The sequence below is a fragment of the Rhinatrema bivittatum genome, chromosome 2 (genome assembly GCF_901001135.1).
Source record: "Rhinatrema bivittatum chromosome 2, aRhiBiv1.1, whole genome shotgun sequence".
Lineage (NCBI taxonomy): Eukaryota > Metazoa > Chordata > Amphibia > Gymnophiona > Rhinatrematidae > Rhinatrema > Rhinatrema bivittatum.
The window spans coordinates 273,264,597-273,282,904 of record NC_042616.1 but is presented as its reverse complement, the minus strand read 5'-3'; the positions used below and the strand labels follow the sequence as shown (position 1 = coordinate 273,282,904).

General features: G+C 41.4%; 1 protein-coding gene across 2 annotated transcripts in view; it reads right to left on the bottom strand.

Moving 5' to 3' along the window:
• Nucleotides 1–18,308, bottom strand: part of RALA (RAS like proto-oncogene A) — a 103,489-nt gene that overhangs the window by 16,242 nt on the left and 68,939 nt on the right. For both annotated transcript variants that reach the window (XM_029589530.1, XM_029589529.1), the window contains 2 exons: nucleotides 14,995–15,203; nucleotides 13,845–14,019 (listed from right to left, as the gene is read on the bottom strand). In XM_029589530.1, the coding sequence (XP_029445390.1) occupies nucleotides 13,845–14,019; nucleotides 14,995–15,203 (384 nt within the window). The remainder of the gene's footprint in view (nucleotides 1–13,844; nucleotides 14,020–14,994; nucleotides 15,204–18,308) is intronic.

Genomic DNA, 18,308 nt, shown 5'->3' with positions numbered 1-18,308 from the left:
CTCCCTCTCTAACTCTGTCCAGCAAGATTCCTGGGGGATCCTCTTCTCCGATAGGCTGCCATCAACTCTCACTTCCCTTAACCAGGACAATCAGATTCCCATTTCCCTCTATCTTCCATTTCTTCCTTCATTCCTTCTCCACTCGTCTTTCCCCTCACTGTCTACCCTAGTTTCATTTCCTCTATTATTCCTTTGAGCCACTCATTTTTATGTTGTAGCTCTCCTCTCTCTTTCAGACCAGTAGAAGAGCATGTGGCACTAGAGGGAAATGTTTCTCACCACTGTGATAACCCAGCCTTCCTCTTCTTTCTTCAGTGTGCAGTCAAAGTTACAAAGTTCTGACAGCCGCAGTCAGCCCCTCTCTTCCCCACATCCTCACAAAGTGCAGCAAAGGAGTTTATGATTCTTGAGGGCTGCAATTGGTTCCTCTTTCCCACCTCTGCTAAACATGCAGCAGTGTAGTTGAGGCTAATAGATGCAAATGGTCCCTCTGTCCCTCCTCTTCCAGGTCTGTAGCAATGTGGGGTGAAGTTTTTGGGACCATAATAGGTCTTACTCTCTCCTTCCTGGCCTGTGGCAGCAGGTCAACTAATTACAGGCAGCAGCAGCCTCATTTTCTGCCCAGCTAAAAAACTCTTGGATCCCTTCTGGAGGATGCCCTGGGATGATCTTGTGGTTCCCAGATTGGGAACCTCTGCTCTACTAAACATGTCTGCAATACCTGAACCATGATTCCTGAAAGCTACTGCTATCAAATCTCATCTTTATACAGGTGAATACAAAATCAAATGACTGAGTGAAGAGATTGAAAAAGTGCAGGTCCCTCCAGAGTAGAAACTGTAACAGATAATGTGGCTATCATGAAAACTGCACAGCAAATATCAAAGGCAAAGTATCCTCCAATTGTATTTGGTTGTCTTGCTCATGGGTTGAATATTGTAGCAAAGGACATCGTAAGTGTGAATAAAATGAAGAAAACATTGAAAAATCTACAAATTGGAAGGTATACAGCAATCATGTTACTAATTCAGAAAAAGAAGGGGAAGGAAACTACACTTATTGCTAGGAGAATCTAGACATGGCTCAACTACTAAGTGCTTATGTAATTTGCTGTACACAAAAAACCAACCCATTTACAGTATGCTCCAATACTGGACAGCATCCCAGATTATTCTAGTGAACATTCAGAACAGATGCCTGACAAACCAGGCTGATGCAATATCGGCGCACGAAAAATGAGTGCTCATGCGATAAAAAGGAGGCAATAGGGGAACTGTGCATCCCTAGCGCCTCCTTGTCATCACGCACCCAGAAGTGGCTATGCATGTTACAAAAATGGATGCTCTTAAAATTGAGCTTCTTTTTCCCTAACCTGACCGCTAGCAAGACATTGGTTTTTTCCTTTTTTCAGTTTTCGACTTAATATCGCCACAATATTAAGGTTGGAGGAACTACTGAAAAGTAATATTTTCTGTTCTTCTGTTACGTTGAGGAGCCCCAAAAGTTAACACCAGCTCAGGGCTGGTGTTAATTTTTGAGGGTAAAAATATGGGTTGGGCGCACTTTTTTTTTTTTTTACACAAGTGGGGGAGGGGGGGAATAGTAATAGCCTCAACATGGCATTTACATGTGATAAGCTATTAGCCATGCTCTATTTTCCCTCATGTTGATTATTGCAATAGTTTATTCTCAGGCCTTCCAACTAGCTCTCTTACTTCTTAATTTTTCTGCAAGACTAATCACTGGCTTTAATCCTTTTGATCACATTATACCTGTGCTTGCCAAAATAAAATGGTTGCCGATCCAAGAGCAAATTTAATATAAGACTGCCATGACCACTTTTAAGCTAAGTACAAGATTCTTGTTCTTGATCCAACGCTTTGCTAAAAACTTATAAACCTACCCAAGAATTAAGATCTTCTCAACGTAGCCTACTAGATGTCCCCCTCCATATACCATGACGGACATGTTATATTGAGCCTTTTCTATGATGTATTTAATGGTGTATGTGTGTTCTTTTTCTGCTGTATATACTTTGTATGCTGAAAAACCATTAAGAAAGTTAAGAAAAATATTTAAAAATTTGGACTCATTGTCAGCTTGAGAATATTAGGAGATCTAAGCCTGATTTGATAAAAATGGTTCTTATTCTGACATTTTGAAAGTGCCTAATGAATCTTTCCCTTCTATTACTAAGCTGTTTTACTTACCTAGACATGTTTTAGAGATACTCCAAACTGAGAATTAGGGTATTTCTGACAAACCTGAAAAATTGGATTTAACTGACTTCCTAGAAGATTCTCATCTGGGAAGGCATCTTCTTGGGCAACTCAATTAGCTATGCACTAGAGACAGATGAAGAGTGTAACAAATTGTCTCTCTTGATGGTGCTGTTGCTCCTTGTGACCTTGGGCAAGTCACTTTACCCTCCATTGCCTCAGGTACAAAAACTTAGATTGTAAGCCCTCTGGGGATAGAGAAATCTGTGGATCCATCAAGTCTAGTGGGCATAAATAGAGAGGAGGCAGCAAACACTGCACGGAGCGGCAGTAGCCACGGAGGCATTCACGGAGCGGGATGCCAGTGGCCAGTAGTTGGTGTTCCACCTTCAGGCAGTAAAACACTGCACGGAGCGGCAGTAGCCACTGAGGCATTCACAGAGCGGGATACCAGTGGCCAGTAGTTGGTGTTCCACCTTCAGGCAGTAAAACACTGCACGGAGCGGCAGTAGCCACAGAGGCATTCACGGAGCGGGATGCCAGTGGTTGGTGTTCCACCTTCACGGAGCGGAAGGATGGAGGGCTGCCATCTCAAAAAACAAAAAAAAACAAACAAGCAAACAAAACAGGGGTGGGTAAGGGGCAGGGGTGTGGCCTGCTGGTTGCGGCAGTTGCTACCCCTGATTGAGCTGGTTGTTCACTAGGATGGCGCTGCTCTCTGCATTGGTGGAGGGGTGGAAGGGAATTGGGGCCGGAGGGTGCTGGAAGCCAATAGAGACGGGTGGGAGGGAGAAAAAGGGGGGGAGAAAAAAATGGATAAACTGCGTAGCTTGCTGGGCAGACTGGATGGGCCGTTTCTATGTTTCTAAATACCTACAGTACCTGAAGTAAACCGGCGTGATCTCTCAATTGAGATCAAATGTCGGTATATAAAATAAATAAAATAAATAAAAAGTAGCTATTTTCCCTGATGTGGCAAAAGCTACCCAGAGAAGAAAGTTATTTTTGGTTAGACAGCAGAGGGTTTTGGCTATAGGAGCTAGTTTTGTTCTAAGATATCCATGCAAGTGCCAAGTTAAATGGGTCAATAATTCTGTTTTCTTTGATCCTGAGCAACTGGAGGATTTATTTTATTTATTTATTTATTTTTTACAGAACAGAGGTACCTATGGTAAAGTAGTTTAATTAGCTGACTTGTCTGGAATATAGTGTGCTTATAAATAACTAATTTTGCTTTGTTGCTATTTTTATTTAAATCCCTCCAGACTTGTTTGGCTATATTACTTTTTTCTTTTTATTACCTTCAATTATTTCTAACATTTGTAAAGTCAAGTTTATCTAACCTGTATGTTTTAATTTAAATACCCTATTTTCACCAAAATACAGATTTTAGTCATAGTCTGTAAAAACCAAACTTTAAAGCATTACTTTGTCTAAAGAGTAAAAAGTATTGAGGCATACATATCTAAGGGACACCATGCAGCTACTGTTTTGAGGAGTGGAAATCTGATACTCTTCCTATTAACATCACCTTCTCAAGCCTCATGGTCGTCAGTACACCAATGTGTGCTTAAGACACCCAAGTGTCAAAGTCGAAACTAACATTAAGTTGGATAATGGATGTCAATTTAGAAACAACTTTGAATTTTAACTAGAAACACCTTAAATTGAGGACTTCCTTATTAACTGATTTAATGAGTTCTTGCCCATTTAAGAACATAAGAAATTGCCATGCTGGGTCAGACCAAGGGTCCATCAAGCCCAGCATCCTGTTTCCAACAGAGGCCAAACTAGGCCACAAGAACCCAAACACTAAGAAGATCTCATGCTACTGATGCAATTAATAGCAGTGGCTATTCCCTAAGTAAAAGTTAATTAATAGCAGTTAATGGACTTCTCCCCCAAGAACTTATCCAAACCTTTTTTGAACCCAGCTACACTCACTGCACTAACCACATCCTCTGGCAATAAATTCCAGAGCTTAATTGTGCATTGAATGAAAAATAATTTTCTCCGATTAGTCTTAAATGTGCTACTTGCTAACTTCATGGAATGCCCCCTAGTCCTATTATTTGAAAGTGTAAATAACAGATTCACATCTACTCGTTGAAGACCTCTCATGATCTTAAAGACCTCTATCATATTCCCCCCTCAGCCGTCTCTTCTCCAAGCTGAACCAGCCCTAACCTCTTCAGCCTTTCCTCAGAGAGGAGCTGTTCCATCCCCTTTATCATTTTGGTTGCCCTTCTCCATCGCAACTATATCTTTTTTGAGATGTGGCGACCAGAATTGTACACAGAATTCAAGGTGCGGGATCACCATGGAGCGATAAAGAGACATTATGACATTTTCCATTTATTGAACCATACCCTTCCTAATGATTCCCAACATTGTTTGCTTTTTTGACTGCTGCAACACACTGAGCAGACGATTTTAAAGTATTATCCACTATGATGCCTAGATCTTTTTCCTGGGTGGTAGCTCCTAATATGGAATTGTCTATCATAGCTGCGACAGATATCTTGGATTCAAGAGGAAAGAACAGAAATGCTTTTGTCTGCAGTGAAGATATCAAAGGAATATATATAGAGAGAGAGAGGGTATACTACCATCCACCTGGCCAAAATGATGAGACGAACGATGAGCGGAAAGAGAAATTAGGGAAGCTAACCAAATTGGGAGATTTCAATTACCCCAATATTGACTGGATAAGTGCTCTTCATTATTAGTAGTACTGACTCAGGCTACAATAACCTTCCCCCCTTATCTTCCAAGTGTTTTCACTTTTATTTGATCCTGCTCTATTGCTCGCCTGTAATATTATATATATTATGTGTGTGTAAGTTTCCAGACTGTTTTTTGCATGTATATTGTCGTTGCTGTCTTTGACTGCATGCTGCAGTTTTTTAATTGTTGCTGTCTTTTTGTAACTTATCAAAAACATTGTGTGTGAGCTGGTCATTACAATGTAAGGTGCTTCAGTTACACCCTTAACTGACACCACCCTCCCCTTCCCCCCTGTCTACCACCGGCTATTGACCATTACGTGACCTGTTTGGCACCATTTTTGTTGTTCTTTAGCTTTTGGCTGTTTCTGTAACAGGCAGCAGTCCTGTAGACATTGAATCCTTAAATCTTTGTTCTCTGTGCAGGTTTGTGCTTTGTGGGCGCTGGATGTCAGTGTTTTGACCTATATCTGACATTACAACAGTTTTAAGAATCTCTTTATTTCGCAGTTCCTTGTCTCTTCCAATGCACCTTTACTGTGAAACGATGGTGTCGGGGGACTTACCATTGTTGAATCAGTGTTAGTTTGGACTGCTTTACTCTAAATAAAGTCTATATAAGCATTTTGATTCCCAATGTGTGGATTATAACCTTTGAGTTTTATATACACCTCACCCTGACATACTTATTTTATATCAAACAAAAAGAATGTGCACTCGTTATCCAAGGGGCTTCCTTGGATAACAAGTGCACATATTACAAGCCGTCTCCTTGTTTATTTAAAGCAAACTCATGAACATTGAACAATAATTACTTTTCGCCACATATTCTTTGATATTTATCCATGTGTGTGTTGTCTACTCCGTGGCTGTAGTATACTTATTTTATAACTAAGTACAATAGCAATGGAGATCTATCCCTATTATGTACATCTATGGAGCAAGTCTTCAATAAGGCCATAAACTTATAAAACCTTTTTATAGCTACTGTCCATGCTGTTCTTCAGGCATGCTGTTCCCTCTGCAGGAATATGTACATGCTTCAATAGCCCCAATACAGTCCATCCATGTTTGGGAGCTTAACTCCAACTGCTCCATCTCTTCTTTAGATAGCCTGATCAGGCTTGTAATGACCAAATGAGTTCATTCCTGTTTTGTTTCCCTTCCCATAGGGCAAAAAACCTCCAGTGTATTCGGAAGGCTTCCTAAAACGGAATCTGCCTCTCACTTTCTCAGGCTACCAGTCTTAACAGCTATATCCGATTCTGAAAATAACAGTTCTGCTGGCCTTCTCTAAGTTGGCAGGCAACTTCCCCTGAGAATATTAGGAAACCCTCTTGGGCTTGGATTTTCTTCTTTTTCCATGCTAATGGGGGTAGTGCCTTTCAGTTGCCATCATTTAAAAAAAAAAAAAAAATCAGTTTGTCCTGAAATGCCCATTGAGTCAGTCCACAGGAGGGGTTATCCGATCACTCTCAGAATCATCTCCAGCCCTCTGGGGTCTCATCCATTCCTGCTCCATCAAGGGATTCTTCTCCTTGCTTTCTGAATCTGTTCCTTTACAAACCTAGTGTTTTGATCTGAAACTGATGTGATACATTAGTTCCCCACAATCTCAACAAGATTACCTCATCCCTTTTAGATAGTAAATGACAAGAAACCAATTGGCCCGTCCATAATGTCCAGTTAATCCTGTCCATGCTACAATATATCCCAGTTACCAGATGTCTGCTTGTAGGACACTGCTCCTTATCCAAGTCAGTTTTTGTTTTCTTCCTCTTTGGTTTACTTCCACCCCAAGGCAATAGGCATGCAAAGTCCTATACTTAAAATCCAACACCCTGCTCACACCCTACCCCAAAAGTACATCACTTTGCCATCACTGTCCTGGTTGTTGTAGCCTTCTGGTATTGATGCAGTTAATTGTCTGCAGTGTCATTAGGCTGTAATTCATCGTTCTGCCCTTTGTTTTTCTCTTACCATAATGCAGGGGTCGGGAACCCATGGCTCGCGAGCCAGATATGGCTCTTTTGAGGGCTGCATCTGGCTCGCAGACAAGTGTCGCCATACTTCGCGGTTCCCCGCTGACCCGGCTGCTCCCCGGTCCTCCGCCGCCCGGGCTTAAAATGCTGTCAGCCCGGGCGGAACGCGGCAGGACAGCTGGAGTCAGCGGCACCGGCGTGCTCTCTTCTCCCCCCCCCCCCCGCGGCCCGGAAGAGGAAGTGGAGAGCATCGGGTGCCTGCGCGGGAAGAAGAGACCACACTAGCGTGGTCTCTTCTTCCGTGCAGGCCCCCGATGCTCACCACTTCCTCTTCCGGGCCGCGGGGGGGGGGGAGAAGAGAGCACGCCGACTGGAGTCATCCGGGTGCCTGCGCGGGAGTCATCGGATGTCAGCCGGGTGCCAGCGCTGGAGTCATCGGGTGCCTGCGCGGGTCTTCCCGCGCAGGCACCCGATGCTCTCCACTTCCTCTTCCGGGCCGCGGGAAGAAGAGAGCACGCCGGTGCTCTTCTTCCCGCGGCCCGGAAGAGGAAGTGGAGAGCATCGGGTGCCTGCGCGGGAAGACCCGCGCAGGCACCCGGCTGACACCCGATGACTCCCGCGCAGGCACCCGGATGACTCCAGTCGGCATGCTCTCTTCTCCTCCCCCCCCGCGGCCCGGAAGAGGAAGTGGAGAGCATCGGGTGCCTGCGCGGGAAGACCCGCGCAGGCACGCTAGTGTCCGACGGGAAGAAGACTGCAGTGCGGCTCGGAGGAAAATGAAAATCTTCAACCGCGGCCGATGGGACTCCGCCTTCGCCTCCGCGAGGGCTGAAAATGAAGGAGGTTAGCGTTGGGAGGTGGCTGCTGCTGCCGCGAGTTCCCGGGGGGGGGGGGGGGGGGGGGGGGGAGAGAGAGAGTGAATGAATGAGCGAGCAAGCATGTGTGTTTGAGATCCTGTGTGTGTGAGTGAGAGATTGCATGTATGTGAATGATTGAGAGCCTGTATATGTGAAAGAGAGTATGTCTGTGATTGAGATCCTGCCTGTGAGAGAGAGAGCATGAATGTAAGTTTACCATTGGGAACCTGTATGTGTAAGTTTGTAATTGAAAACCTGTTTGTTTGAAAGAGTATGTGTGTATGATTGAGATCCTTTGTGTGTGAGAGAGATTATGTGTATGTATGATTAAGAGCCTGTGTGTATAAGTAAGAGAGAGATCATGTGTGTCTGTGTCTGATTGACAGCTGGTTTAGGTGATGGAGCATGTGAGTATGTGATTGAGAGCCTGTGTTTAAATGAGAGAGAGAGACCATGTGTGTATGTGTGTGAATGAGAGTGTGTGTGAGAAAAAGACAGCATGTATGTGTGTGATTGAAAGCCTGTGTGTGTGTAAGCGTGAAAAGATAGACAGCATGTGTGTAAATGTGTAATTAAGAGCCTATATAAGTGAGAGAGAAAAAACATTTGTATATGTGAGTGACTGAGAGCATGTGTGTATAGGTGTGTCATTGAGAGCCAGTGTGAGAGAGAGCGCTGGTATGTGACTGAGAGAGGAGAAAGTTCCAAGCAAACCACCCCACCTCCTGCTAATTCAGAACAATCTCAGGACACCTGGATATCAAACGTTCCCAGGTATGCAGAGCAAAAAAATTTTTGTATCCTTATTATTTTTCATTACTGGATCTTTGTGTCTGCTATTTTGAAATATTTTGTTGGTATCTGGAAATGTTTTATATGAGTTTTTAATTATTGGATATTCCACTCATCAGCTGTTTCGAAATATGTTCTTTTTGTTAGTACAGTTTTACTGCTGATGATTTTATATTTCTTGATTTGTTTTATAAGGATGTGTGATGTTTTTTTTCCTTTGTTACACTGCATACAGAGACTCTGGCTTGTTGCAGTTTCCAATTCAGTTTTTGTCTGCATGCTTCTTGTTATGCGTTTTGGTCTCTTTATTCTATGTTAGGTGAGGGACAGCACGTGATTCAGGTGAGGTTTTCTGCTGGCGTGTAGTTTCTGTGTAGGACTCTATAGCAGCCTGACTTGGTCCGTTTTCCTAATAGGAGATGTATTGGTGTCTTAAGGCCTGGTGTAATATTTTCAGAGACTTATTGTACTTTAAAAGTGTGATCTTACATAAAATGCACACATTTACTTGTATTTAGTTTTAAACATATTGTATGGCTCTCATGGAATTACATTTTAAAATATGTGGCGTTTATGGCTCTCTCAGCCAAAAAGGTTCCTGACCCCTGCCATAATGGTTATCAACCCAGGCTTTGGGATTCAAGTAGCCAGTCAGGTTTTCAGGGTATCTAATGAATATGCATGAGAGAGTGTTCCATACAATGGGGTAGTACATGTAACTATCATGCATATTCATTGTGGATATCATGAAAACTTGACTAGCTAGGTATTTGACAGTTTTTATATACCGACGTTCTGGTAACAGTTACTAATCACTTCGGTTTACATTGCAACAAATGTTGGGTTGATTAAAACAAGCAAGAGCCACAAATTGCCAGAACCAGATGGACTCCCGGCTGACTACTATAAGCTCTTAGGCTCTAAGATCGCTGAGGTGCTAGCATCTTTTTACAATCAAGCGTGGCAAGGAACAGGCTTTCCAAATTCTTTCAACAATGTGTATATTACGGTACTACCAAAACCAGGCAAAGATCCTATGCAGGCAGCTTCAAACCGACCAATATCCCTTTTGAATTATGACCTGAAAATATACGCAAGGATCCTGGCTATCCGCCTGGGGGCAGTATTACCATCTATTATCTCTCCATACCAAGCCGGATTTGTAAGCGGAAGGAATGCAGGAGCCCATGTACTACGACTGGTGGCCGCACTCAAGATGTCTCATCTCCGAGTCCCAGCCATGGCAGTAGGATTTGACTCAGAAAAAGCTTTCGACAGAGTATCTTGGGCTTATATGTTTTCTGTCATGACATGCTTCGATCTCCCAGGTCATTTGGTAAAAGCAATCTCTATTCTATACAAAAATCCTAAGTCATATATAGTAGCCAATGATTCCATATCAATGGAAATACCAATACAAAGGGGAGTACGCCAAGGCTGTCCACTGTCTCCTATTCTATGTATTATCTCGTTGGATCCATTACTCCAGAAATTAGCTCTCTCCTCTGCAATTAAAGGTCAAAAAATAGGTGGGGAAAGTTTCACAGTAGCGGCTTTTGCGGATGACATGCTAGTGTATTTGACAAATCCTACGCATGCTTTACCCTATGTTCTTGCAGCTACAAAAGGACTTTGGAAAATTTGCGGGATTAAAAATAAACGTGGAAAAGTCCGAAGCATTGGATGTCTCCAGTAGATTTCAAAGTACATGGCCTGGTACCTTTCCCCTAAAATGGGTCGCCAATTCCTTAAAATATCTGGGAATCCTTATTCCAGTGCACACACAAGACATCTACTCATTTAATGTTACTCCTTTGAAGCAAAAATTAATGAAAAAACTGCACATGTGGCAGAACCTCTACCTATATCTGGGAAAATATTACTCTTTAAAACTATGGAAATCTCCAAATGGTTATATTTATTTAGCATGTTGCCTCTCTGGCTGAGAAAGACAGATATTGACAATGTAAATAGGGCATTCAGCAGATACTTATGGAGCGGAAAGCGAGCAAGGATCTCTCTACAGGCTCTTATGCGACCCAAACAGGATGGGGGACTGAACTGCCCTAAATTTATGAGCATATAATTACGCTAGTCTCATAAGCCATATAAGATTGGACATTTGCAACAGAAGGATGTTCACCTATAAAATACATTACTCAATGGGTTGCATCTTTCTCACCGGGTGTGGTCCTGCAAAGTCCTAATAATCTGCTTCCAAAACATCTTACCTCTAGTGTGATCATCCATCCACTGCGATTAGCTTGGAAACAAATCTGCAAATTACTTCAAGTGGACCCAGAGACTACTATGTGCCAAACTATTACAGGGAACCCAACCTTTCCGCCAGGAAATGCACAGGCGTTTATTCGCTGGTCACATCTGGGGCTAAAAACGGTTATACAAATGTTCGATTTGACAGCCACTCCAGCACATATTCATAGCTTTCAAGACTTACAAGAACGATATTGTATACCTAAAGTAGACTTTTACAGCTATCTACAATTAAGAAATTATATTACTGAGCAATTACAAGTGTCCTCTTCCTTTCCACATTCCTTTAAATTGATCTCTCTTCTGCAAGGTCCAGATGGGAAACGTACTAGATACTCGCAGTTTTACAAGGCGATCATGCAATTGTCTCATCCACCGAACTTTGCAGTTATCTATAACAAATGGAACAAGTGGCTACCCAGGGACATTTCAGAGAAGGAACTTCGCACTTGCTTTCAAAAAATATCTAACATTACTGAGACTGTGGCCTTACGGGATAAACAATTCAAGTTTTATCATCAAGCCTACCACTCACAACATACTGCATTTCAAATGGGCATTATCTCAGATTATGTGCCCGATGCTCAGCTGAAAAGCCAGACTTCTATCATAGCTTCTGGTCATGCTCAGTAGTAGAAAATTTCTGGCAATATCTCCAAACACTTCCGATGAAAATGTGGGACATAACCTTACCATTGGACCCAATGTTATGGTTGTTTGGTATAGAGGAGGCCGAACAAGATCTTATGGATAAATTTCAACTTCAATTTTTCCGCAAACTTACTATTATAGCAATAGCACTATACTTGCACAATGGTTAGACCCCAATCCTCAACTTAAGGCATTTGGAAAACCAAATTCCATCAACTGCTCCATAGAGAACACCTAACAGCATACCAGAAGTCTGCTAAGCATCAAACATCATCCAGAATTTGGTTGGATTACATGAAATTGATGCCATCAGAAGTTGAACCATTTCTTCATTGAGTAGCTGATGATGCAGCTACTTTGTCTTTGTTTATGCGGGGGCTTTGCTTTTTGTGGGCAGGTTGATATTCTGCTTTTGATAGCACATTTTCGATACAGAGTACCAGGACTATTAATAGGGGCCCAACATTGCTTAAACCATACCCAGTCTTGAATGCAATTTTATAATGGAATGACGTTGTCCACTCCTTACATACTTCCATGCACATTTTTCATACTTTCCGCACTCTCCACTAATGCTCAGACCTAGAAGTCCATTCTGACGTATTCAGATTTGAATAGGGGGGGAAAAGGGGGGGGGGGGGAGAGGAAAGGAGGGGGGGGGGAGGGAGGGTATAAGTGATAAGAGAGGGAAGGACCTCAAACTTTTGAACTGTTGAATGTCTTGACATTATGTTTATCCTTGAGAGGTTTTCAAGGGTCTACTGGATAAATTAAGGATAAGAGATGTCACGAATATATTAAAAAAATCTAACAGCACTCTGTTATGTACAGGACTGGAGCGTAGACACGTCTCACTACTGGTGTAGGTCCTTGTATTCAGTTTATGCTCTGTTTATTATGGGTGTTTATTGCTTACTTACTATTATGCCATATGTGGAAGGACTGTCCACTATTCTTAACACTTTCTGAGTAGTTCTGTGCAATAATACGTGTTACTTATGGTAAACTTTCATGAAAAATGGATGTACAAACATGTTAAATGTTAAATTGTTAACTTGTTAAATTGTTGCTGTTAATAAACATACTTAAAACAAAAAAAAATAGGTAATGGTCTTTGTTCTAAAGCATATGGAGATAGACTTAAGATCTAAACACGTATACCCTAGAAGAAAAGTGAGATGGGGAGATATGATAGAGACATTCAAATCTCAAAGGTTTCCATGCACAGATGGTGAGCCTTTTTCAATGGAAAGGAGGTTCTAGAACAAGGGATCATGAGATGAGATTGAAAGAGGGTACACTCAGGAGTAATCTTAGGAAAGATTTGTTTTCAGAGAAGGTGGTGGATGTGTGGAACAGCCTGGCAATGAAAACAGACAAAAAAAACAGTATATGAATTTAAGGTGGCATGGGATAAATACAGGGAATCTCTACGGAAGTGATGAGAATTATAATGCTAAATTGGGCAGATTGGCAGAATGGACGGGCCATACGGTCTCTCTGCAGTCATGTTTCTAAGTTTCTATAAGCCCAAACCTACAATCCTGATGCACCTTCCAAGATCTGATACAGATCTGTCAGGTAGACTTGCTGTGGAATCAGCATAGCTCTTCAAACAGGTCTCATCTGAACTGTGGGTGCCACTGACCTACCCATGTACAGAAGAGAGGCCTTCAGTTGAGGATCACTTCGGCACAACCAGAGACCAATTGAAGGAGCAGGAGAAGGGATCCTAGGCAGGGGGAAGCATCATAGAAGTGCAGGATTCTTAAGATAACTGGTGACAGGTCTGCCACTGGCAGGCGATGCCAGGACAGTTGTAGGACGTAGGCTAGAAGGGTAATAGAGCACAAAACCAGGGGGGTCCAAATCATCCTGAGTCACACAAACCTGAAGGGGGGGGAGGGGGGATTCAAAAGCAGTCCTTAGCTGAGATACCATTTTGGTCAACAATTGCCCTACGTGATGTACCCTCCATTCAACAGTCTGGCAAACATTCAGAGGGAGGCATAATAAGACTATTTACAAAACATTTACATTATGAATGTTTCTAAATACATGTCAAAAATATTGCACATATTTTATTATCCCGTCTTTGCCCCAAACTTTATTTCCACTGCAAAAGTCCAAGCTTATGTTCAAATCAAGTTATCTTTCACTGTTCAGAAATGGTGTTACCTTAAGGAAAAAAAAACCAGACAGCTGAAGCTAGTACAAGTTATAAACAGAAAGAGCAGAGAAAGAAGAGGCACATCTTATTTTTTTCTCTGAATGTTAGACCACAAACATGAAACAATAACCCCTGCACCCACCACAAATAAAGGAAAATGAATGATCTGGTACCTTGTCTACGTTGGCTCGGGTCTTAGCAGAGGTCTCCACATAATTAACGTTCCACTGCTCAGCCCTGTTTTTTGCTTCTTCTACAGACACTTGTCTTTTATCTTCCAAGTCAGATTTATTTCCAACCAGGAGAAAAGGAACATTTTCATCTTCTTTCACTCTTAAAATCTGCTCCCTGGTAAACCAAAAACAGAAGAACAGGAAATCAGAAAGTGCTTTCAGATCCTCAAGGCAAAGCAGCAAACTTGCAACTGGAAGCCTAGTAGATAATTTTTTTTTTCCTTTTTTATATGGTGAAGACCAAGCACTTTCTTTTAAAGAAAATTCTATCAGTAAATCTTCCTTGTCTCTCTCAGGTGGAACAATGCCCGAGTGAGCTGGGATTAGTGCTGTGCCATGATTACCACCAGTTTTTACATAGTTGCAGGAGACATATCTAAAAACCATCGCAAGCACAAAAGATTTAAAGTGGGACAAGATTTCTACAGATAATATATATATTCCTGCAAGAATATATCCTCTAGAAAAGTGTTCAACATATATACACATTTTTTCTATGACAGTCATAAGCTATATGCTTATCTTTCCTTTGGTATAGTAGCAATCTGCCAATGTGTTTCTTGACATTGCATTCCCCTCAGTTTAAACTTGGGCCTCTTGATTCTAGTGTTATTATCCAAGGCCTTGCTGATTTTGTACAACTCAGATCCTCCATTTTAAATAATTTGTAATCAAATCAAATAGTACAAGAAGTGCTTGCTTATAAATGTCATCTTCCTATAGCTGGTTGCTAAACACAGGATTTCCAAAATGCATGACAACTCCCACATAAGCAAAGGATAAAGCAATATGATGGAGTAAAGAGGTACAGAGAAAGCAAATGTATTACAACTGATTAAACTGGGTAGAAGAGCTATTCGTAACAAAAACTAGGGTCTCAACCCAACATTTGCCATTGTGAGCAGCAAATAAATTGTAAAGCCTGACAAAAATATATACCATTTTTCTAGCTTTGGCATCATCAATATAATACCAGTAAGTTGCACATATCAGCCCTCTTACTAAAGACAGCTTGTTGCACAAGGTGAGGTGGCACCTGACTGCTATGCAAGCAATTTCTCTTCTCCCATCTCTCTACACCTTGAATTACCTGAAATCTGCTGTAGCTGCAAAAGATTCCTGCTCCGTGATAGAGAAGACACAAAGAAAGCCTTCCCCGCTTCGGAAGTAGTTGTCTCTAATAGCTGCATAGTCCTCCTGTCCTGCTGTGTCCAGGATATCGATTTGGACCTCTTCACCATCCAATACAACTTTCTTCCTGTAGCTGTCTGCCTTGGTAGGTTCATAGTCTTCCACAAACTGGCAATAAAAAAAGAAATTCTAAACTTACGAGCTAATGAACACAAAAGAATCTATCTACCCATTTTGTGGCCAGAAAGGAGACAAGTATGAATATTTTTATTTGCTGGCCTGCCTGAATAATTTCTTATTCAAAGCCACAGCTGAAAACGCATAGGAGTCCATATTAAACTATGTGATGAGTCAGATTTGAAAGTTTATAGGGAAAAAAGTAAAGGCTTTTTATATTTTTTAGAAGCATATGGATGTTTTATATAGGTTTTGAAATGTTCTGATTTTTTTTTTTTTTTTTTTTTTTTTTTTTTAAGTCTTTTGTATTTGCTGACTGATTTATTATGACTTATTGCAATCCACGTTGGACATGGTTTTTTGAGATGTGGAATATAAGACTAACAAATATAGGGCAAAAATGGGCATACAAGGCAGCATTTCAGGCCCATTTGACTCCAAGCTACAAAATGTTAGCTGTCTCATTTCTCCAGGCATGAAATACATTATCCCTTTTCAAACATGTAAAGTCACTCAGGTGACAATGGCTCTCTGTAGAAAAAGGCAGAGAAACTGCACCGTGCATGCTCGGGCTGTCATGTCAACCAAAAATGCCTACCTACTCTTAAAGTTCCACATTTCCTCTTTTGTATACTCCAAAATACATTCTTCCTGGCTCCATAGCAAACCAAGGAGAAAACCCAGAACTCAGACATAGAAAAAAAAAAAGTTTGTTACTGTCAAAGAAACTACCAATATCTTAACTGGAGAATACAACAGACGTGGTTATTGTTTAAAAATACTATCTTAGAAGTGCAGTCCAGATGTATTCCATGCATTAAGAAAGATGGAAGGCCAAAAGATTACCAGTATGGTTAAGAGGAGAGATAAAAAAAGGCTATTTTAGCCCATAAAAAAAAGTGTTCAAAACATTGGAAAAAGGATCCATTTGAAGAAAATAAGAAAAAAAAGCATAATCCGATTAAATGTAAAAGCACTGATAAGACAGGCTAAGAGAGAATCTGAAAGTTAGTCAGAGACAAAAACTCAATAAAAACTTTAAATATAACCAAATATAACCAAAGCAAGAAACCTGCAAGGGAGTCGGTCAGACCATTAGATGATTGAGAAGTTAGAGGAGCACTTATGGAAAATAAGGCCATCATGAAAAAAAAGTTGCTTCCCTATTTACTAATGAGGATGTTGGGAAGTTACAAATGATGGAGATGGTTTTCAAGGGTAATCTGAAGGACAGAATGCATTCAAGAACATGCCATACTGGGTCAGACCAAGAATCCATCAAGCCCAGCATCCTGTTTCCAACAATGGCCAATCCAGGCCATAAGAACCTGGCAAGTACCCAAAACTAAGTCTATCCCATGCTTCTAATGCTATAAATAGCAGTAGCTATTTTCTAAGTCAACTTAGTTAATAGCAGGTAATGGACTTCTCCTCCAAGAACTTATCCAATCCTTTTTTAAACCCAGCTACACTAACAGAATTAACCACATCCCCTGGCCACAAATTCCAGGAGTTTAATTGTGTGTTGAATGAAAAAGAACTTTCTCCAATTAGCTTTAAATGTGCCACATGCTAACTTCATGGAGTGCCCCCTAGTCCTATTATCCAAAAGAGTAAATAACTGATTCACATTAACCCATTCTAGACCTCTCATGATTTTAAACACATTTATCAAATCCCTCCTCAGCTGTCTCTTCTCCAAGCTGAACAGTCCTAACCTCTTTAGTCTTTCCTCATAGATCTGTTCCATCGCCTTTATCATTTTGGTCACCCTTCTCTGTACCTTCTCCATTGCAACTATTTCTTTTTTGACATTCGGCAATCAGAATAAGAATTCCTAACATTGTTTGCTTTGACTGCCGCAGCACACTGAACAGACGATTTCAATGTGTTATCCACTATGATGCCTAGATCTTTCTTGGGTGGTAGCTCCTAATATGGAATCTAACATTGTATAACTATAGCATGGGTTATTTTTCCCTATATGCATCACCTTGTACTTATCCACATTAAAATTTCACCTGCCATTTGGATGCCCAATTTTCCAGTCTCACAAGATCTTCCTGCAATTTATCACAATCTGCTTGTGATTTAACTACTCTGAACAATTTTGAAAACCTTCTCTGGAACTGGTATCTCCCCAACATCCTTTTCAGTAAACACTGAAGCAAGGAAATAGTTTAATCTTTCCGCAATGGCCTTTTCTTCTCTAAGTGCCCCTTTGACCCCTTGATCATCTAACCGTCCAACTGACTGCCTCACTGGCTTTCTGCTTCGGATATATTTTAAAAAGTTTTTACTGTGAGTTTTTGCCTCTATGGCCAACTTCTTTTCAAATTCTCTCTTAGCCTGTCTTATCAAATGTCTTACCAGGGCAAGGTCAATCTGATCTGGGAACAGACCGTCCATCAACCTGTCCTAAGTATCAAACCTAAGGCCATGATAATGTGTATTTCCCTTAAGGAATCACATGGTCATATGACCCACGACCTCCCTGCCCACAGAGTTATCCCTTAAAAAAAAAAAAAAAAAAAAAAAGAGGGAAGTGTAGCACCTCTATTGTGGGGTTCCTTATCCCTTAACACATGCATCCATGGATATGGTGAATGATCAAAAGGCATACCTCCCAAGTGGGATGCAAATGGACCAGGAACCTCCTCGCTGAGAATGACTGGCAAGAGCAAGAGGAGTGGTCCTCCGCAAAACACACTGTGCTCAGCACTATCAAAAAGGTTACTCCTGCACAAGAGAAATCCCTAATCTTCACTGGGGAGATCGAATATGGAATAGCTCCCTTGTGAAATAACTAGCTGCACCTTAAGGAAAGCATGCTAGCTGGGGAGAATAGAGAGCCACTGCTACTCAGTGAAAACCCTTTTCCAGGGAATTGAGAACAAGGGCCACTCCCACAACCAGATGCCCAAGGGGGAACCCTTAAGGATTGCCTCAGGAAACCCTAGTCTTGTGTCTCCCCTTCCCAAAGGGACAAGAAGCAATAGGAACTGGGGCCTCCTGATCCCAAAAAACACAAAAAAAAACAAACCCAAAAAAAACCAACCTTTCCTATTCTTCAGGAAAGAGTGGTATATGATTTCT